The sequence below is a fragment of the Blennius ocellaris genome, assembly GCF_963422515.1.
Source record: "Blennius ocellaris genome assembly, chromosome: 3".
Classification (NCBI taxonomy): Eukaryota; Metazoa; Chordata; class Actinopteri; order Blenniiformes; family Blenniidae; genus Blennius; species Blennius ocellaris.
In genome coordinates this window covers 20,617,725-20,638,763 of record NC_137652.1, presented here as the reverse complement: position 1 = coordinate 20,638,763, position 21,039 = coordinate 20,617,725, and the positions used below count along the sequence as shown (strand labels likewise).

The window sequence follows — 21,039 nt, the reverse complement described above, 5'->3', positions numbered from 1 at the left end:
CCGTCACACTCATTAAGGTGCAACTTTGTTTTTACTTGAAAGTTCGTGTCTAAAACAAGCTCATGCTCTGACGTCACTGTTCATTTGTTGCTACAAAGTAACAACCAAGCTCCCTGAGCCTGTCAAGTCTGCGTACCATAGCCAATACTGGGAAGTGTTTTAATTACTTTACATTTATTTTGGTCTCTATATTGTATCTCCTTTGTGGGACTTAAGGAATCTCTTTCTGTTCAATCTAATGAAGAAACTTCTTTGGTCACATGGCAGAAAATAAACTGCCACTTTAATCATCTAGTATGTTAATGTAGAGGGTCAAAAAAATTAGTATTAATTACCTCTGTAGTGACCACTATTTTGACAATTGAAGCGATCATAAAGACTACACGCTTATATATACATGAATAAACCATATAACCGTCACATTAATTTAAGAACCGTGTGACATCAGCCCTTCATTTGTTGTTACAATGTATCTGATGTCTTCAGTTCCTCATTCATTGCTACAAAGTTTTTCATTGTCCCACATTTACAGTAACACCGTGATGCAGTGTCATAATTTATTGTATGGAGGGTCCAGAGTTCAATGTATTAGTGACTTGGAGATTGTGGCATCAATCCTGTGAAAAGGCACATTGAATCAGCAGGATACACATTTTGCAAGCCCTGAGGTCAACGAGAGCAGCATAAAGCATGTAATGAGATCTTTGATGCACTGAACACAAAATCAGGCGTTTAGAAGTACTTAGAAAGATGGTAGACGTGTCAAGAAGCAGGTGGTTTGAAATGCTGCTAAATCGTGCACTGGCAGTGTTTCTCTGAACTTGTGTTCAGCACAGCAGAGGATATTGACAATATCACTATATTATTGTGCTTCTTCCTGAACGTGTGGACCAACTAATCTGGGGGGGGGGGGGGGGCACATCAAATTAAGCACCAAGGTAGATGTTAGCAGTGAATGAATGCCATTTACAGACGTTTTTGAAAGTGCATTTTATTTACTCATCAAAACAAATTAAACTGATAAAATTGTAAGTGTCGATCTGAGATTGTAGTCCTTGCCATTGCATAATGGGGAGACTTGAAATTATGAAGAATAAAACAATCTGAAAATATAGGTCATCTCATGTGTGCACCAATAGATTATGCTATTTTTAACAAGTCATTGTTGTGAGAGGATTTTTTGCCCTTTGTGAGACGTGAGTGGCTCTTAAAAGAGCCTTTTGTGTTTTTTGGTTAAGGGCCGATTTACTTGGACTTTGCCGGCTTCTCGGTCTTCTTGGGCAGCAGCACAGCCTGGATGTTGGGCAGCACGCCGCCCTGAGCGATGGTCACTCCGCCCAGCAGCTTGTTGAGTTCCTCGTCGTTGCGCACCGCCAGCTGCAGGTGACGGGGGATGATTCTGGTCTTCTTGTTGTCGCGGGCAGCGTTTCCAGCCAGCTCCAGGATCTCAGCGGTCAGGTACTCCAGCACCGCCGCCAGGTACACGGGAGCTCCGGCTCCCACACGCTGAGCGTAGTTTCCTTTACGCAGCAGCCTGTGAACACGACCGACCGGGAACTGGAGTCCCGCACGAGACGAGCGGGTCTTGGCCTTCGCTCTGGCTTTGCCGCCGGTCTTTCCTCTGCCACTCATTTTGTCGGGTTGTTTGTCGAGCTGAAGCTTACTGAAACTGTGGTGCTGCGTGGACAAAGGCTGTCTTATATAGGGAGGAGAGCGCGAGCCAGTCCGTGACGCACCAATGAGAAGCCGCTTCCAGCAGACTGACCCGCGCTCAGCGTCAGAGAAGCTTTGAATTAATCTTCCTCCAATCAGCCGCTCTCACTGAGGATTCTGCTCGAGGCACTGCTGAAGTATTTTGGGGTGGAAATTTGAACATAAAACATTTGTAACGTTTTTAACTGCGATCTTAGCTTTATTGGCGAGACTATGTAAAGTTATGTTGTTCACGGTATCCGATTGTTTCAGTGTGATGTTATGTTCAGTTTTGTGTCCTCCAATCAGCTGCTCACTGACTACTAGTCCAATGTTGCTGATTACCCGATGTTATTAAACTCCCAGGTGTCATGTGTCCCACATTTTGAGCCAACAATCGTCTTACACTTGCTTCTGGTGCAATGTCAAGCTGAAAAGCAGTTGTCCCATCGTATTTTTCACCTTTCACAACAGTGACATGGTCAGTCAAACCAAAGACAATCATTCTGAATATGGTTCATTGCTTTGGAGGAAAATCGAGTCATAAGCTTTACTTTATACATGGCTAAATAGAAGCCAACAAAAACAACCGACCATTCAATTAAAAAGGAACCTCTTCAGATGAATTGGGGGGGCTCTTAAAAGAGCCGTTGGTTTTGATCAGCAGCAGATGGTCTACTTGGAGCTGGTGTACTTGGTGACGGCCTTGGTGCCCTCAGACACAGCGTGCTTAGCCAGCTCACCGGGCAGCAGGAGCCGCACGGCGGTCTGGATCTCCCTGGAAGAGATGGTGGAGCGCTTGTTGTAGTGAGCCAGACGAGACGCCTCGGAGGCGATGCGCTCGAAGATGTCGTTGACGAACGAGTTCATGATGCTCATGGCCTTGGACGAGATGCCGGTGTCGGGGTGGACCTGCTTCAGCACCTTGTACACGTAGATGGCGTAGCTCTCCTTCCTGGCCTTTCTCCTCTTCTTGCCTCCTTTGCCGGCGGCCTTGCTCACGGCTTTCTTCGAGCCCTTCTTGGGCGCAGACTTGGCGGCTTCAGGCATCTTGATTCTTCACAAATCAGAATGATGAGGTGGAGACGGAGGGAGTCTGTTCTTATAGATGCTGCATGGAGAGCAAGCTGTGCTGTGCCTTGTCTGTGATTGGTTCATCTCCTCCTGGTTGAGAGGGCGGAGGTCGTATTTTGTGGGATTGGGTCTGGCCGTTAGAATGCCCGCCAATGCCACTATTTTGTGCACAGAAGCGCAAAAATTAAGAAACAGTCGGCTGAATGAAACATTTGAAAACAATAAAATGTATGTTTGTGAAGCAGTGTAGTGTTCCTCAGCGAAGCAGCAGGAGTGAGCTGGGATCTGGGTCACTGCTTCACTGTGTTCACGTGTTTAGAAAACATTCAGATCTCACAGAGGAGATCTTGAGATAAAGGGGACGTGTATGACATGATCACAATGTGGGGATAAGTTAAACTTTTAAACCAATGATTAACTGTGATAAGTCAATGTTGCCCCTCTGGTATTGCTACCAGGAGGACAAATATGTTATTGTCTCAACGTGACGAGCTGTGGCAAGAATAGAGAAGACCCACACGTTGAGCTGACATTGTAGTTATACAGGAAGGTTTATTCTTTAACAAGACTCAAGTATCCTTATCAAAATCACAACTGACCATCATCCTGATTCACATTCACAAGAATAATTAACAGTATAACTTATTTCCTTCTACTCCCGAATGTCCTTTTTCATACTTAATACAAAAAAAAAAACGTTTTTTAATCTCAAACATCCTGAACACCATTTTGAATGATATGAAATACATAGAAATCACAAAACCATGAACTACTTTACTTGTCTAATATACACAGTATTTACAGTACAGAACAAAGTCAAATAATAATAAAACTGACTAGTCACACACAATAAGACAAATCTGATCTGGTAAACCATGAAGATGCTTTTAACTTAAAAATCTATCCGTTTTTTATGAACATTGTTCATAAAGTCAAACGTAAATTCAGTTTAAAACTGATCTCAGATACTTGTTCGATCAACCACACCTCTAAACCATTAAAGTCTCAGCCTAATTTTAAATGACAATTTTCTAACAGACTGGCAAGCAGCACCAATTTATGATCAAATAAGGTTTATGTGTTCAAGTTCAGTCTTCATTAAATCAAACTGAACTCCCAGAAAGGGGAGAGGCAATATATAAACCATAAAGTAATTATAAAATGTTCCAGTATTAGATATGCTGCACAGCCTTGGTGGGTTCAGGAACCTTGATTCAGATACTTTGTAGCACCAAATGAGCAGCTGACGTCAGAGCACACTCTTGTTTTAGACAGATTATATAAAAACAAAGTTGCACCTTGATGAGTGTGACGGTTATATGGTTTATTCGTGTATACAAGCATATAGAAACCAAAATAAATGTATAAACCACAAACTAAAACACTCCCCAGTATTAGATGTGTTTCTTGGCAGGTTGAGGAACCTTGATTCTGATACTTTGTATCAACAAATGAGCAGCTGACGTCAGATCATGCTGAGCAGACATTTTAAGTAGAAACAAAGTTGCATCTTGAATGAGTGTGACGGTTATATAGTTTATAGGCATGTAGTCATTATGATAGCTTGAATTGTCAACACAACGGGTCACTATACAAAGGTAATTAATACTGATAAAACCAGTACAATTTTAGAATGAACTCTTTCAGGAGTGTGGGTGGCCCTGAAAAGGACCTTTGTTGGTTGTAAGGCTGCAGCAGCAGTTTAGCCTCCGAAGCCGTACAGAGTACGTCCCTGCCTCTTGAGAGCGTACACCACATCCATGGCGGTCACGGTCTTCCTCTTGGCGTGCTCGGTGTAGGTGACGGCGTCACGGATGACGTTCTCCAGGAACACCTTCAACACACCGCGGGTCTCCTCGTAGATGAGACCGGAGATCCGCTTGACTCCACCGCGGCGAGCCAGACGGCGGATAGCGGGCTTGGTGATTCCCTGGATGTTATCACGGAGGACTTTACGGTGACGCTTAGCGCCTCCTTTGCCCAGTCCTTTTCCTCCCTTTCCTCTGCCGCTCATCTTCAAATCTCTCAGTAGATATACCGAATGAAGTCACTAGGGCGCTGACACGCCTATATGTAATATATCAGAGGACGTAGGAGAAGACAGGGGTTCATAAACAGGTCACCATTTTCCTCTGTGGCTTTTATGTTGTAGGAAAGTTTTTGGAGCGCTGCCTCCTAGTGGACGACAAAATGCTCAACATGGACTCATAGTGTCACACTGAGATGTACCTTTGATGTTGGAACAGTTTTTAACAGTGAAACTATTAACTTGTGAAATCTTATTGTCAAAAAATGTTCAAATAGTGCAGCATTTCTAGAGAGGGATCCATATCAGAACAGTTCATCACAATGTGAATGTTGTTCAAATAACATATGTGGAAAAAAATGAATGTGTGTATTGGCTTAAGTACTCAGTATGTATCAGTGAGTACTCAAATGCAAGTACTCGCACACTACTCATGTTGGAAAGAATTGGTATTGGTGCATTCCTACCTGATAGTTTTTACAATATAAAGCTTAAAGAAACACTGTGAGGAGTCACTGATAACAAAACTGGTCAACAATGAATGTTGTTGCTCAAGATGATGATGCTTTTTATTTTAAGCTGCAGGGTCAACAAGGTAGTACAATGTGGTGTGTATGGGTGTTTGGGTTTGTGATCCTGAAAAGTAGAAATTGCACTGTTAATGTCTTAAAACAACTAAGTATTAAAGCGCAGTCAACTGTGAGACCTGCTCCTAAACTACAAAACGACAACTCCACTGGCAAAGTGTCAGGTAACAAGAATGGACATTAATAACATCAGTTTTGGCCACATGTCTCTTTCAGCCTGCCTCCACTGAGCTAGAAAGTATGAAAACACTCATGGAAACCAATCAAAAACACTTCATGTTGTGAGTTCAGCACCAAAACGACCACATCATGTTGATAAGTGTATGAAAGAAGAAAGGGTTCAGCACCACGGACAGCGAACACGCCATTCACAATCTCTATGAGGAAAATTGTTTAGATTTCCAATTTGTAAGTTGCTCTGAAAATATCATGGTTGCTGATCTCTGAATGCAAATTAAAGTTAAAGTCTGCTTACTGCTATTTGAAGGGATTCAACTCTGTAAACTCCACAATGTCACTGTCTTCAGACAGCATGTCCAGGCCACTTCCTCTCTCCTGCAACACTGAGTTCCTCACATAGTTTTTCATAAGTTTCATTTCTGAGATCAGATCAGATCCGGGATCAGCTGTTGTAACAATGAGAAGAATCAGAATCAACATGAAGGCTGTGCACACCTCGATGAATGCAAGAGTCACTGCTGGGTGATTCTCAGTAAGCTTTTTGTGAGATCCAACACATATTTTGGTCTCTGAAACAAGTTCCAAAAGAAAGCAGCTGACCAATCCCTTCGTTGTTTTTTTTTATTAGGCAATCTAACTGTGGTGTATTATAACAAAAATTACAACCATAGTCCTAATAAGTTCATTTATATAGCAGTTTCTATACTTCAAATGCAACAGATGACAATTAAAAAGAATAAATGGATGAATTTTAGAACAGAAACAAATGCAGCACCAAAACAAAAAGAACAGCGTTATTGTGGAATTTAAAAAGTAACACACTGAAAATGTATTTAAATCTCTGTCTCTCTCAGTGTGTGTGAATAATGACATGGTTGGTTTTGCACATATTTTTTTTGAAGAGGGCCTTTTTATTTGATCCTCAACACAAACTTTGAAAATCAAAGGCTTAAATTACGTTAACCCCCTTGACTATTGCTTCTCATATCTGCTCCAACATATACAATTAAAACAACTTTTACTGACACAGCGGGGAGAAGTCCGGACGTTCCGGCCCTCGGTGTCAGGGTTTGTGAACTCAATTGCACGGCAGACAAGAAGCTCAGTTCAAAAGTGTTTTGTACTTAAAAACCACAGCAGAGGCAAAGTCAGGCAGTCCAAAATCAAAAACCAGTGCAGGCAATTGAGGAGGGAATCCAGGAGGCAAAGTCGGGCAGGCAGAAGGTCGAAAACACACAAAGGCAACGAGGAAAAAATGGCAGGTACGAATGGTGTAAGAAACTCAGACGAACTGGCAACGGGAGCTACAAGAGAGGGGAACTAAATACACACATTAATGACAATAACAAATAGCTGTGATCAGGAGGAGGAAACAGGAGTGCACAGGGGCGGAGCTAAGGGGAACACAGGAGGGGAGGAGAGAAAGCAGGATCATGACACTCGGCTAGCTTGTCATAGTTTGAACAAACTATCTGAGGATGTAGGAGAAGAAAGAGGAGGGTCTGATTCTGTCATCGTTTTCGTGATGTCTATTGACCTTATTCCGGAAGTTTGCGTGGGCGGCGCCATGCGCGTAATCACACTTCCGGTTTAGCTCCGTGCTACTTGATTTGCAATACCAGTCTCTTTAATTGTTTCCAATTTAAAGCACAGTCACAAGTCAGCAAGATTACATCGCTGTGGTACGACATCATGGAGGAGAAGTAGGCCAATGTAGGCTTTGTTTATGTGTTTACTTGTACATTAAAATTCCTCCTGAGCTCCTCAGTGCATGTGTGGTCTCTTCCCATGTCGTTCTCTCCATGCTTCTGTGACAGACAGTGAAAGACAAGTAATTAGCAGAGTCAGAAAAACAAAGTTTTACAAATGGAAATACAATATAACAGACTATTGGTGCAATAGAAAGTATAATAAGAGATAAAGTAGCTGTACTTTAGTTTTTACATTCATGCTTTACTGTTCTCAGTTTAAGAATAGACTAGACTATATAATCATCATCAAATGTATGGGCCTAAGGTGGTGGTAGTTAGCATTAATTAAAACCTAACCCTAACCCTGCTACTTGATTGGCCTTTTTGTATTAATCTGCTATTTCATATTGATTTTGTTGTGTCTGCTAATAGCAAATAGCTTTATGGTTATTTCTGTTCCTGCAGCAGCTAAATATTTCCCAACATGGACATGCTACATATCTTTACAAAGCATGTTTTGGGTAGTTTTTAGTCGCTGGGTTTGTTTAACAGATGCCTTAATTTCCTAAGCAAGACACGGCTTAAGAATCGCTAGACCGGCTGGAAGCTAACTAGTTAGCAACATCAGCCGGTCGTCTTGTAAACACTGCCAACTCCGTGCTGCGGCACTATAATGACAGCATTTAGTACTGGATACACTCTGATTTAGACTGTAGTCTGTAATAAAGTCAGCTCTATATGGAATATTGTGTTTCCACACTTAAGAATCCTCCAGATTGTTGCTCTTTGTTCTCCTCAGTGAAGAGGCAGCTCCGTACTGAGCACACAGAAGAGATGCAATCTGACCGGCAAATGGGCTCTATAAACACCTCAAAGTCGTTTTCAAACAATCAACAGAAGCAATGCATCATTTACTCGTTGGTGTACATGATCATAGCACATTTGGCGCAAAATAACGTACCTTATACGATATTTTAGATGCAAGTCTTCCCAGTAGTTCTCCGTTGAAATGAATGCGATTTCGCTGGAACAGGAAGTGCGTTTCAAACGGAAGTGTGGGACAGAAGTAAAAGTGGGCGGGGCGGAATAAGGTGAATAGGAGGATCCAAAATTCAACTGAAAAGGAATGTGAATATATTAAAAGAAATTAAACGATAATCAAGTTGCTGATGGATTAACTGGTAGTGTGATGATAGAGCTAAACCATTGAAGTAACTGGATTCAAAACAATTTATGCCAAACAATTGAAAGTGCAGTTCTCCACCTTGGTTCATCAAGTCTTAACTTCTTGATAAAAGCTTGGTCTCATTTGTCGATATGTTAAAGTCCTAGTGAAATGAAAATTCGACCTCCAAAACACTCTGGCTATCGCTTCTAGAATCATTATCATTAGGGATGTCCGACAATATTGGCGGGCTGATATTATCGGCCGATATTGACTTAAAAATGTAATATTTGGAAATATCGGTATCGGATTTTTACAACCGATAATGGAATTTCCGAGTCTGCATGAACGCAGCATGGGACGTTTACGGGCCTGCGCTTGATGCGTTTAACAACAACAAATACAACACGCTAGACTCGTGGCTAAGAAGGAAAAGCCCGGTGAATGAAATGTCCGTGGAGTACTGGCCCTCTTCCCTGCTGGGGCAAGTACCTGACTGCACCCTGCACCAGTGTTGACAGTGAACGACTGTTCAGCACTTTTGCCCACATCATTGATGAGAAGAGAAATCGCATACATTGCGACAATGCTGAGATGCTTGTATTCATACAGAAAAATCTCCCTCTTACACATGAGGACATGGGGAAAAAGAAATAGACCAGTTATATGGACGAGTCAACTTCAGTCTTTGTTTTTGTTGCACTTTAAAGGAGGGCTGTTTTAATTTTGTGAGCATTTCTGTGCCTTTCTTGTTTATATTTGCACTATTTTGTTACTCTTAAAAGAGATTGAGCCCAGTTTGAGTATATTATTTGACAAGTTATGGCCAGCTATTCATTCATTGACTGTCTACAACTAATGGACTGAAGATATGCCTCTTCCTTTTTTTTAATATATTGTCTGTGGTGTTGAGTTTGTTGTTGAGGTTTCTCTCTAACACTAAATAAATATGGCACTTTTTTCCATAATTTAAGTTGTTGTTCTCTTATTTTTCTCAGTGTGTACATTTGGAAAGCCATGTTTGATTCACATATGCATCCAGTGGGGCATCACAATAAATTTAGGCATAATGTGTTAATTCCACAGTAGGAGATATTTTATGTTGTTGTTAGCCAACAGTTTTGATGTAAAAAGCCAGCATATATCGGTATCGGTGACATCGGTATCGGAAATTAAGAGTTGGACAATATCGGAATATCGGTAGAAAAGCCAATATCAAGCATCCCTAATTATCATGCTAACTGGCTGAAGGGAAAAATGTTAAAACACGGCAATCTGTGAGAAAATGGCCGATAAACAGCGGTATTTCCGCTGCTCGGCGGAGCTTCTGACAATAATAGAGTGACGTCACGGGATGTACACACGCCCAAGTTGTGTTTACATTATGGCGGATCAGAGTTTTGATGACGAAGCGGGCTGAATTTAACGATATTTCATCATCATCGGGCATTTCAAATCCAGTGATTGATGAAGACACAGAATGTGTCGTTCTGCAATTGGTGACGCCGTCTGAAACATGTTTGAGGAAGACTGTTCGTCCGCGTCTCAGCAGCCGTCAGTTTTCACCGCGGCTTTGAGGCTTCCTGACTTTTGGCACAACGACCCGGCTTCGTGGATCATGTCAAAACGCTTTTCTGACTGCGCGGAATCACCGAAGATGAGTCCAGGTATTACTTGATCGTCTACTAGCCGCCCAAGCTAGCCGCTCCCGCCGCCTGTGCTCCTTTTCTCCTCTCTCGGGTCTCTTCCATGCTCAATCTTTCGTCAAGGCTCAAAATGCCGACTAGAACTTCAAAACACTGTAAAAACTTCAATATTTAAGAGGGAAACAACGCAAGCCAATGTAAACACAACAGATCAAGATCTGCACATCTCTTGACGTCACACCCACGAAGAAGGATTCCCTCGAATTAGTCGGCAGGAGATTCAAAATTCAAATAACTTTGTAATGCGACAACAGTGGTGGGGCAGTCGGAGAAACCTTTGAAGTAGTAGCCCAGCAATCGTTTCTGCAAAATAGCATTTTACATTTCACTACACCTTTAAGTAATAAGGGTTTGGATGGTTATTGCTCTTTGAGGAAGTAGTGAGTGGCTCTTAAAAGAGCCTTTTGTGTTTGTTGATGATCTCGTCGATCTCCTCGTCGTCTGTCGCTGATCTCGTCGATCTCCTCCTCGTCTGTCGCTGATCTCGTCGATCTCCTCGTCTGTCGCTGATCTCGTCGATCTCCTCGTCTGTCGCTGATCTCGTCGATCTCCTCGTCGTTTGTCGCTGATCTCGTCGTTCGTCCGTCGATCTCGTCGTTCGTCTGGTACCTTTTCATTACAAAATTGCATACAAAGTCATACACAGTATTGCATCAAATGAAACATCAACGTTAAACGCCAAAACCAACGACACCACAAAGACATTTTCTGTCATCAAAAATTCTAGTCGTGCATTCCAGGCAACCGTGGCTGTGCAATTAAACGTGACCAGGTACGCATCGCTGGTCTCCTGCAGAGCCATGACAGCAGAGCTCTGGAAGCGTAGGTCAGTCTTGAAATCCTGAGCGATCTCTCGCACCAGACGCTGGAAGGGCAGCTTGCTGGATTTCTGGTAGCGAAGGATCTCTCGCAGAGCCACGGTACCGGACCTGTAACGGTGAGGCTTCTTCACTCCGCCGGTGGCCGTGGCGCTCTGGCGGCCAGCCTTGGCGGCCAGCTGCTTCCTGGGAGCTTTGCCTCCTGTAGACTTACGGGCAGTCTGCTTGGGACGAGCCATCGTTTCTGCTTTCGCTGTGGAAAAACAAGTGGAGAAAGAGCGGAGACTCGCTGCATTTAAACACTGAGACCAGCTGGGACACGGTGACGTTAATCTGTCTGATTGGTCAGCAGCGTCACGAGGAGAACACCTCACTGAGCTGCTGACCAATCAGACACGGTGACGTACCTCTGTCTGATTGGTCAGCAGCGTCACGAGGAGACATCTCAGCTGAGACTGAGCTGCTGATTAGAGGAGAGTCGTTCCGCTCGTTGAAAGCGGCCAAAGCCTGGACGATGAGCTCGCTCACGCTGGGGCCTTCGGCTTTGCCGGAGCGGCAGCGGCGGCTGGAGCTTCTTCTGCCATTCTTCCAAACAACGAGCTGAGGTTTCTAGTCGAGAAGCAACGAGAGTCCGAGTTCAGATGAAAATCTCCGAGCAGCAGGCGGTACTTAAACACATCATGAGAACCGTGGAGACTCAACCCAGCGCGCGGCTCCGGTGTGCAGGCTGAACGGCATCACTTGTTTTCTGTGCGGAGAATAAAGAGTTTCTAATGATTTTGTGAGCATCGCTGCTCCCTGAAAGTGAAGGAGCGTGTGAGTGGTTTGTTGTTTAACCCAATTAATGAATCAAAGGGAAAATCGCTAGTATTTTTTGCCCTTTGAGAGACGTGAGTGGCTCTTAAAAGAGCCGTTGTGTTTGGTAGCCAGAGTCTGCGTTTACTTGGACTTTGCCGGCTTCTCGGTCTTCTTGGGCAGCAGCACAGCCTGGATGTTGGGCAGCACGCCGCCCTGAGCGATGGTCACTCCGCCCAGCAGCTTGTTGAGCTCCTCGTCGTTGCGCACCGCCAGCTGCAGGTGACGGGGGATGATTCTGGTCTTCTTGTTGTCGCGGGCAGCGTTTCCAGCCAGCTCCAGGATCTCAGCGGTCAGGTACTCCAGCACCGCCGCCAGGTACACGGGAGCTCCGGCTCCCACACGCTGAGCGTAGTTTCCTTTACGCAGCAGCCTGTGAACACGACCCACCGGGAACTGGAGTCCCGCACGAGACGAGCGGGTCTTGGCCTTCGCTCTGGCTTTGCCGCCGGTCTTTCCTCTGCCACTCATTTTGTCGGGGTGTTTTGTCGAGTTGAAGTTCAGTCAAAGTGTGGTGCTGCGTGGACAAAAGCTGTATTATATGAGGGAGGAGAGCGCGAGCCAGTCCGTGACGCACCAATGAGAGAAGGAGCTTCCAGCAGACTGACCCGCGCTCAACGTCAGAGCCACTTTAACTTTCCTCCAATCAGCAGCTCTCACTGAGGAGGGGGTTTCTCCTCGAGGCTCTTGCTAAACTCATCACGTTTTACCGCCAATTGCAGTCCACTAGAACACAAAACGTCTTTTCAAAGACGGTTTCTAATTGCCGTCGCTCACATTTATTGGCCAAATTGTGAAGTTATTCATTGTGCGCGGTATCACATGTTTCAATGAGATGTTTTTCACACTGATGTGTTCACTTTCGTTTGTAGCCGGTTAACGGATCAAATAACGTACCTGCACTCATGATTGAGTAGTGTTGAAGGACATTTTCTGAAATTACCATCTGTATAAAGTGTCTAAGCTACAGTAAAATAATGTAGACAAAACAAAGCTTAAATTAAACAAATAGTGACACTGTACTGGCCCCATACACGTATATATGTAGTCAACATATTCCTCTTCAGTTATTTATATACTTAACAGCATTGTTTCATGTAGATGTGGAAGGAAAAACACTTTTGCTTTATTGTGCATTTAATGAGCCCAAGATGTTGTGCCTCTAATAGTTCTTACTTTGATATAATACATGTACTGACACTACCATTTTGTAGGATAAGTAACTCTACCAGCCTAGTTTATAGTGGTATACTAGTTTTTAATTCACAACTGTAGTGCTCACATTTCAGAACTGGAGATGACCTTCAGATGACTTGGGTGGCTCTTAGAAGAGCCGTTGGTTTTGATCAGCAGCAGATGGTCTACTTGGAGCTGGTGTACTTGGTGACGGCCTTGGTGCCCTCAGACACAGCGTGCTTGGCCAGCTCACCGGGCAGCAGGAGACGCACGGCAGTCTGGATCTCCCTGGAAGAGATGGTGGAGCGCTTGTTGTAGTGAGCCAGACGAGACGCCTCGGAGGCGATGCGCTCGAAGATGTCGTTGACGAACGAGTTCATGATGCTCATGGCCTTGGACGAGATGCCGGTGTCGGGGTGGACCTGCTTCAGCACCTTGTACACGTAGATGGCGTAGCTCTCCTTCCTGGCCTTTCTCCTCTTCTTGCCTCCTTTGCCGGTGGTCTTGTTCACAGCTTTCTTGGAGCCCTTCTTGGGCGCGGACTTGGCGGCTTCAGGCATCTTAATTCTTCACAAATCAGAACGATGATCTGACGCCGGCGAGAGTCCTTCTTATAGAGGCTGCATTACAGAGCACGCTGTGCTGTCCCCTGTCTGTGATTGGCTCAACTCCTCCTGGTTGAGAGGGTGAGGGTTGTATTCTTGTGGCATTTTGTCTGACCGTTAGAATGCGCGCCAACTGAAAAAAAACAAAGCGACATCGGCTGAATGAAACATTGTAATATTTATGTCTGTGAAGTATCAGTAGAGTGATTCTCAGCAAAGCAGTAGGTGACTGAATTCAAGAGTCAGTGAGAATCTGGGTCAGTGATTCAGTGTTACGATCACACAATGTGGAAATATCAACCAGTTGTTGTGGGTGGTTGTTCATGTGTTACTCTGCGCCTGAAGTTTTAATGTGATTAAACTGAATTATTTTGTACTTGTTTCAAGAAACTGATTTGCAGGAAAGAACACAAACGTAAAGGACAAAAAGTTGTGTCTTGATAAGTGTGACTGTATTGATGACTTATTCATTATGAGTATTGGTAACGTTAATGAATGACTAGTATTATAACTACAAAATAACCCAGAACAATTAGATAGAACGAGCGGCCTTGAAAAGTGCCATGTCATCTTTGGACCCTCGACATTAACATACTAAATGATGCAAGTGGCAGCTGTTTATTTTCTGCCATGATACCAAAGAAGTTTTAATGTAATGAAGTTCAGTCATGTCCTATCTTCATTAGATGTAACTGAAAGACATTCCCTCCAGTACCACAAAGACAAAGTATAAAGAATAAAGTAATTTAAACACTCCCCAGTATTAGCTATGGTGCCGACTTGACGGGCTCAGGGAGCTTGGTTTTTACTTTGTAGCAACAAATGAGCAGTGACGTCAGAGCACGAGCTCGTTTTAGACACGAACTTTCAAGTAAAAACAAAGTTGCACCTTAATGAGTGTGACGGTTATATGGTTTATTCATGTATACAAGCATGTAGAAACCAAAATAAATGTATAAACCATAAACTAAAACACTCCCCAATATGTTGCTGAGACTTGGCAGGTTGAGGAACCTTGATTCTGATACTTTGTAGCAACAAATGAGCAGCTGACGTCAGATCATGCTGAGCAGAGATTTTAAGTGAAAACAAAGTTGCATCTTGAATGAGTGTGACGGTTATATAGTTTATAGGCATGTAGTCATTATGATCGCTTGAATTGTCAACATAACGGGTCACTATACATAGGTAATTAATACTGATAAAACCAGTACAATTTTAGAATGAACTCTTTCAGGAGTGTGGGTGGCCCTGAAAAGGACCTTTGTTGGTTGTAAGGCTGCAGCAGCAGTTTAGCCTCCGAAGCCGTACAGAGTACGTCCCTGCCTCTTGAGAGCATACACCACATCCATGGCGGTCACGGTCTTCCTCTTGGCGTGCTCGGTGTAGGTGACGGCGTCACGGATGACGTTCTCCAGGAACACCTTCAACACACCGCGGGTCTCCTCGTAGATGAGACCGGAGATCCGCTTGACTCCACCGCGGCGAGCCAGACGGCGGATAGCGGGCTTGGTGATTCCCTGGATGTTATCACGGAGGACTTTACGGTGACGCTTAGCGCCTCCTTTGCCCAGTCCTTTTCCTCCCTTTCCTCTGCCGCTCATCTTCAAGTCTCTCAGTAGAAATACTGAATGAATTGTTATCAGCACCGACAGGGCTATATACATCACATATGAGGACGTAGGAGAAGACAGAAGCATAGGTCTCTACATTCTTCTGTTTATTTGTTGAGATCTCTTCAGTACATGAGCGCCACCAAATGACCGAGAGCGGCACAACCAAAACATGATGCAAGATATACTAAGCAACATCGTCTCCCCCCCGAACAATATAGCTTGACGTATAAGCGCAGATTAATGTTGATAAAGGGCAAGGATTGTCATATTTAAGACAAGTTAACTATAAAAATACAGTGGTGTTGATTGAAGAGTAATTTTTGACCAGGAAAATTGAAGTGCAATGAAATCCAAGGCATTTCAATACAAAGTACATATATAACAGGTCAGTAATTTCTAAATTCTCATCCAAGAGAAAATAAGTGCCAAATTAAGTTTGTTCTGTGATGCAACTTAAAAAATTCTATAATTCAGAAAGTATGACCAGGGGGGAGAATGCATGAGCTTTCCTTTAATACCTTGGAAATCGAATCCTTTAAGAAACTCGGTAAATGATTTGCAATGGTTCACATGCTTTGGAATCTAACACACTTGTGAAATGTGTGCACATTGAGCAGTGGGTAAACAATGAGATATGCATATTTATGTTGAGGGTCTATAAATCACAAATTTTCTAGTCCAGTCAGGTCAATGTAAATTTATCATGCGACTGATTCCTTTAAATGTACTCTATATAATTTTCAGAACATCTTCTCCCAAATCTAAAAGGTGAAACAGAAGCATCTCTCCAAGTATTGTGTTGGCTCTTAAAAGAGCCGTTGTGGTGGCTGGTGGAGCAGCAGACTGAACTTTAAGCTCTCTCTCCACGGATGCGGCGGGCCAGCTGGATGTCTTTGGGCATGATGGTCACCCTCTTGGCGTGGATGGCGCACAGGTTGGTGTCCTCGAACAGGCCCACCAGGTAAGCCTCGCTGGCCTCCTGCAGAGCCATGACAGCAGAGCTCTGGAAGCGCAGGTCGGTCTTGAAGTCCTGAGCGATCTCTCGCACCAGGCGCTGGAAGGGCAGCTTGCGGATCAGCAGCTCGGTGGATTTCTGGTAGCGACGGATCTCTCGCAGAGCCACGGTACCGGGCCTGTAACGGTGAGGCTTCTTCACTCCGCCGGTGGCCGGGGCGCTCTTGCGGGCAGCCTTGGTGGCCAGCTGCTTCCTGGGAGCTTTGCCTCCAGTGGACTTACGGGCGGTCTGCTTGGTACGAGCCATTGTTTCTGCTTTCTCTGCGTAAAGACGAGTGGAGAAAGAGCGGAGACTCGCTGCATTTAAGCGCCGAGACCAGCTGGGACACGGTGACGTCACTCTGTCTCATTGGTCAGCAGCGTCACGGGGAGAAGCCCCCAGCTGAAACTGAGCTGCTGATTGGAGGACAATCATTTGACAGTGCCGCGTGAAGTGAGAGCGGTTTTCCCTCTGCTGCTGTGTGACGAGCACTAACTACACTGGACTCTTTGATCAAGAAAAACTTTCTGGACAATTACTTTACTTCAGAACAGTTGAAATCTTCTTGTTTGTTTTGTCTGGAAATAAAAAATATATATGACTTGTTTGTAGGGAAATCCGATAAGTGTCCATTGAGAAATATATTGATTTGGCCTATAAACTATTCAGCTAAATTTGATTTGTCTTTATTTTTTGAGGATATAAAAGTGACTTGTGGAAGTTCAGACACAAATGGTATTAAAAACAACATCCCCCTGTCTCCTAAGGACAGTGAAAGTGTCCAAACTTAAAATCTAAGTTGTGTTTTATTCCACTTTATATTCGCTCTGCTTAATGTAATGGCTAGAAGTAATGTTTCCTTGAAGCACGGACAGTCAGGCTGCTTTCCAGTTATGCACCAGATTTATGAACCAGCCTGCCAGAGAAGCTGAAGGTTGCCAAGAAAGTTCAAAACGTTTCTTTTGTCCCTTGATATGTATTTATATTTTATATTTATGTACAATGGCAATGGGGGGACGGATTTAAAGCACTTTGCTGCTACATTGTGTTTAATTTGCAAGATATTTTTAAGCCTTAAACGAGTTGAGACCCTGAAGAGATGAATGTAGTGAACAATGTTTGTGCAGTGAAGGAATAGTGATGAGGACTGATCTCTTTACTGAAGCTGTGGTGGCTCTTAGAAGAGCCTTTGCGGAGTGTTTGTTGACAGTGAGAGCTCACTTCTTCTTGGCTGCCGTCTTCTTGGCTTTGGGTTTAGCAGCCTTCTTTGCTGGGGCTTTCTTGGCTGCAGGTGCTTTCTTGGCTGCGGGGGCCTTCTTCTTAGTCACCTTCTTGGGGCTCTTGGTGACCTTCTTGGGGCTCTTGGGTGCGGGTTTCTTGGCCGCTGCGGGTTTCTTGGCCTTCTTGGGAGACTTCTTAGCAACTGCGGTCTTCTTGGCTGCTACCTTGGGCTTTTTAGCTGCGACGGCTTTCTTGGCGGCGGGCTTCTTGGCTGTAGGAGCAGCTTTCTTTGCGGGCTTCGCGACCTTGGTGTCGGCCTTCTTGTTCATCTTGAAGGAGCCGGAGGCCCCGGTCCCCTTGGTCTGGACCAGAGTCTCCTTGGCCACCAGGCTCTTGACGGCGGTCTTGACGCGGACCTTGTTCTTTTCCACGTCGTAGCCTCCGGCAGCCAGAGCCTTCTTGAGGGCGGCCAACGACACGCCGTTCCGCTCCTTGGAAGCGGCAACAGCCTGGACGATGAGCTCGCTCACGCTGGGGCCGGCTTTCTTCGGGGCGGACTTCTTCTTGGCGGCCTTCGGCTTTGCCGGAGCGGCAGCGGCGGCTGGAGCTTCTTCTGCCATTCTTCCAAATAACAAGCTGAGGTTTCTAGTCGAGAAGCAACGAGAGTCCGAGTTCAGATGAAAATCTCCGAGCAGCAGGCGGGACTTAAACACACCATGAGAACCGTGGAGACTCAACCCAGCGCGCGGCTTCGGTGTGCAGGCTGAACGGCGTCACTTGTGTTTTCTGTGCGGAGAATAAAGAGTTTCTAATGACTTTGTGAGCATCGCTGCTCCCTGAAAGTGAAGGAGTCCACAGCGGACTGCTGTCTCTTCATGTTCAGCTCACATTCACTTCTCACAATCTCTGCAATTCGTTACTGGAGCCTTCAAAAGTCACACATTCAGCCCGGAACTCAGCGCTGCCCAGCGACTTGTCCCTCTCTTTTCTACAAGAAAATACCTTCACACGCAGCAAATATCCACCAAAACACACTTTACAGCTTCAGCACACGCTTTTCCATAGAGTCCGATCAGAAACTTTCCACTGCTGATGAGCATTTTGTGATAAAATGAGGATTTTGTAGGAGCAGCAAACACACTGATGGAGGCGGAAGCAGAGCGCAGCCAGCTCGTTTCTGACATCAGCTGTGAGGGGATCTCACTCATATTAGTACTTCAAACATTTCATTTAGACAGGAAAAAAAACTCAAAGTGGATATCACATTGTCAACGTGATCATACCAAGGTTTAACATAAGACAATAAATAAGAACAACGTTTGATTATTAGTGTTGAAGGAATTAAGTTGGTTGTGTTCACAGTACAACATCCAATTCCTCTTTTAATTTTGGAATACATTCAATCTGTGTTGAATGGATTGAAGTTTATGAATGTGAGATCTTATAGTCAGTTCATTTGGTTTAGTCTAATTACTTATCACATGTTAACAAAAATTGTGCAAGGAGGTGGTGAACAGACATTTATATTTCTTGTTTAACTTTCCTGAAACCGTTTTATTCTGTGACTAGTATAGTTTCTGTGTGGAGCCATGTCAAAGAAATTCCCTGAGGGATTAATAGTGATCCAATTTTGAATAATAACCATCTCAGTTCACAAATTGTCATAATCAAGCAGCCAAAGTTCTGTAGGGCATATTTTTATTTGTAAAAGTAATCATCATTGGATAAAGAGTTACTATTTAAATTTATGTTAAAACATCTGCCAAGATCATCATTAAGGACAGCTCTGAATCATCTACCTGAGCCCAAAGATAGAAATGTGTATCTGTCACGTGCAACACATTAACCCACATCAGTGTGTCACTGATCATTACGAGCATAATCACTCTCCTACTGATCAGGGCATGGTACTATGGTACTGCTCATCCTGCATGGCTTCTACTGGTTTCTACCTGAAAACACCTGATTTGAATGAACGTGCACCTCATCACATTACAATGTCGCCATCATGTTGAGGTGATCTGGAACATTGCCAACATGAACAGAGGCCTTGCAGGAGGAAACACTTGTATCAATATCTAATACCAGAGCAATGAGATTGATACTTTGTTTCAGTTTCTCTCCTGTATGCTGCTCCAACCTCACTCCACCTACCAGACAGTACAGTGTATGGGAGAAATTTGTTTTATTTGAACTTGATCAGTTACAAGTATGTACCTATAAACTTCTACCAAATTATGTTTCAGATTTAACAAATTATAATAAAGCATAAACACTTGAATCTGAATATTTTTCATGACATCAATTTGATTATGAATCAACTTTGAGTATTAAGGTATCAGTGATACTGGCCCATTTACTTTACCAGATTTCTTTCAGTATCTCACACCATTTAGTAAACTGCATACTTGGTATTTGACAGCAGCCGACAGCCAGTGGGGGAAGTTGTGCAGAAAATTATAATTACACATTTTCCAAATTATGCAGAAAATATGTATTGCAAGTTTGTTTCCCCCTGGAGAGAAATAAAGCCCTCTACTTTACTCTATGTAGGTGATCATTTGTGCACCAATAGATGATGCTATTTTTAACAAGTCATTGTTGTGAGAGGTTTTTTTTGCCCTTAGTGAGACGTGAGTGGCTCTTAAAAGAGCCGTTGTGTTTGGTAGCCAGAGTCTGCGTTTACTTGGACTTTGCCGGCTTCTCGGTCTTCTTGGGCAGCAGCACAGCCTGGATGTTTGGCAGCACGCCGCCCTGAGCGATGGTCACTCCGCCCAGCAGCTTGTTGAGCTCCTCGTCGTTGCGCACCGCCAGCTGCAGGTGACGGGGGATGATTCTGGTCTTCTTGTTGTCGCGGGCAGCGTTTCCAGCCAGCTCCAGGATCTCAGCGGTCAGGTACTCCAGCACCGCCGCCAGGTACACGGGAGCTCCGGCTCCCACACGCTGAGCGTAGTTTCCTTTACGCAGCAGCCTGTGAACACGACCCACCGGGAACTGGAGTCCAGCACGAGACGAGCGGGTCTTGGCCTTCGCTCTGGCTTTGCCGCCGGTCTTTCCTCTGCCGCTCATTTTGTCGAGATGTTCGTTGAGTTGAATCGCAGTGAAACTGTGGCGCGGCGTGGAAAAGGTCTGTCTTATATAGGGAGGAGAGCGCGAGCCAGTCCGTGATGCACCAATGAGAGAAGGAGCTTCCAGCAGACTGACCCGCGCTCAGCGTCAGAGACAATAACAACAACTTTCCTCCAACCAGCAGCTCCTCACTGAGGAGGATTTCTGCTCGAGGCACTGCTAAACTCATTTATCACGTTTTACAACTGTGGACCCGTGACTCCACATGAAATTGAACACATTAGTGTGAAGAACAGCAACACTGAAACATATCTGATACCGGAACCCGGGTTCTCGAGAGCCGCAGTCCTGCACGGTTTCAACGTGTCCACACGTCAACACAGCTGACAGCAATCAGTGTCTCGTTATCGAACTTTCTGCAGAGCTTCGTCATGAGAACTCTGGTGTGTTTGAGCAGGAAAACAGCTATAACAGGCAGGACTGCGCCTCTCGAGTACCAGGGTTCCCTACCCCTGCCGTAAACAATAAATAACTTCACAATTTGGCCGATAAATGGGTGCGGAG

General features: G+C 44.4%; 10 protein-coding genes across 10 annotated transcripts; all 10 read right to left on the bottom strand.

Moving 5' to 3' along the window:
* Positions 1–1,034: 1,034 nt before the first annotated feature.
* On the bottom strand, positions 1,035–1,652 carry LOC308145960 (histone H2A-like). The gene has a single exon (XM_080517568.1). The coding sequence runs from the start codon at positions 1,630–1,632 to the stop codon at positions 1,246–1,248; it is 387 nt and encodes a 128-aa protein (XP_080373694.1). The 5' UTR covers positions 1,633–1,652; the 3' UTR covers positions 1,035–1,245.
* A 715-nt stretch (positions 1,653–2,367) lies between these two features.
* Positions 2,368–2,742, bottom strand: LOC308146002 (histone H2B-like; the record flags this gene model as incomplete). The annotated part of the gene is made up of 1 exon (XM_080517627.1): positions 2,368–2,742. The coding sequence occupies one exon, from the start codon at positions 2,740–2,742 to the stop codon at positions 2,368–2,370; it is 375 nt and encodes a 124-aa protein (XP_080373753.1).
* Positions 2,743–4,468: 1,726 nt separating this feature from the next.
* Positions 4,469–4,780, bottom strand: LOC308146048 (histone H4; the record flags this gene model as incomplete). Its single annotated transcript, XM_080517688.1, has 1 exon — positions 4,469–4,780. The coding sequence occupies one exon, from the start codon at positions 4,778–4,780 to the stop codon at positions 4,469–4,471; it is 312 nt and encodes a 103-aa protein (XP_080373814.1).
* A 1,291-nt stretch (positions 4,781–6,071) lies between these two features.
* On the bottom strand, positions 6,072–11,178 carry LOC308144749 (histone H3.2-like; the record flags this gene model as incomplete). The annotated part of the gene is made up of 2 exons (XM_080515952.1): positions 6,072–6,128; positions 10,891–11,178. 2 exons carry the CDS (start codon positions 11,176–11,178, stop codon positions 6,072–6,074), a joined length of 345 nt encoding a protein of 114 aa, XP_080372078.1.
* Positions 11,179–11,878: 700 nt separating this feature from the next.
* Positions 11,879–12,265, bottom strand: LOC308145968 (histone H2A-like; the record flags this gene model as incomplete). The annotated part of the gene is made up of 1 exon (XM_080517579.1): positions 11,879–12,265. One exon carries the CDS (start codon positions 12,263–12,265, stop codon positions 11,879–11,881), a length of 387 nt encoding a protein of 128 aa, XP_080373705.1.
* Positions 12,266–13,155: 890 nt separating this feature from the next.
* LOC308146013 (histone H2B-like) lies at positions 13,156–13,530 on the bottom strand (the record flags this gene model as incomplete). Its single annotated transcript, XM_080517639.1, has 1 exon — positions 13,156–13,530. One exon carries the CDS (start codon positions 13,528–13,530, stop codon positions 13,156–13,158), a length of 375 nt encoding a protein of 124 aa, XP_080373765.1.
* A 1,337-nt stretch (positions 13,531–14,867) lies between these two features.
* LOC308146031 (histone H4) lies at positions 14,868–15,179 on the bottom strand (the record flags this gene model as incomplete). Its single annotated transcript, XM_080517665.1, has 1 exon — positions 14,868–15,179. One exon carries the CDS (start codon positions 15,177–15,179, stop codon positions 14,868–14,870), a length of 312 nt encoding a protein of 103 aa, XP_080373791.1.
* Positions 15,180–16,041: 862 nt separating this feature from the next.
* On the bottom strand, positions 16,042–16,452 carry LOC308145942 (histone H3.2; the record flags this gene model as incomplete). Its single annotated transcript, XM_080517542.1, has 1 exon — positions 16,042–16,452. The coding sequence occupies one exon, from the start codon at positions 16,450–16,452 to the stop codon at positions 16,042–16,044; it is 411 nt and encodes a 136-aa protein (XP_080373668.1).
* Positions 16,453–17,402: 950 nt separating this feature from the next.
* On the bottom strand, positions 17,403–18,026 carry LOC308145924 (histone H1-like; the record flags this gene model as incomplete). Its single annotated transcript, XM_080517518.1, has 1 exon — positions 17,403–18,026. The coding sequence occupies one exon, from the start codon at positions 18,024–18,026 to the stop codon at positions 17,403–17,405; it is 624 nt and encodes a 207-aa protein (XP_080373644.1).
* A 2,062-nt stretch (positions 18,027–20,088) lies between these two features.
* Positions 20,089–20,475, bottom strand: LOC308145975 (histone H2A-like; the record flags this gene model as incomplete). Its single annotated transcript, XM_080517591.1, has 1 exon — positions 20,089–20,475. One exon carries the CDS (start codon positions 20,473–20,475, stop codon positions 20,089–20,091), a length of 387 nt encoding a protein of 128 aa, XP_080373717.1.
* Positions 20,476–21,039: the final 564 nt, after the last annotated feature.

What these genes read in the sequence shown, in the direction of transcription:
- LOC308145960 (XM_080517568.1), bottom strand. Translation starts at nt 1,632, where the DNA reads ATGAGTGGCAGAGGAAAGACCGGCGGCAAAGCCAGAGCGAAGGCCAAG.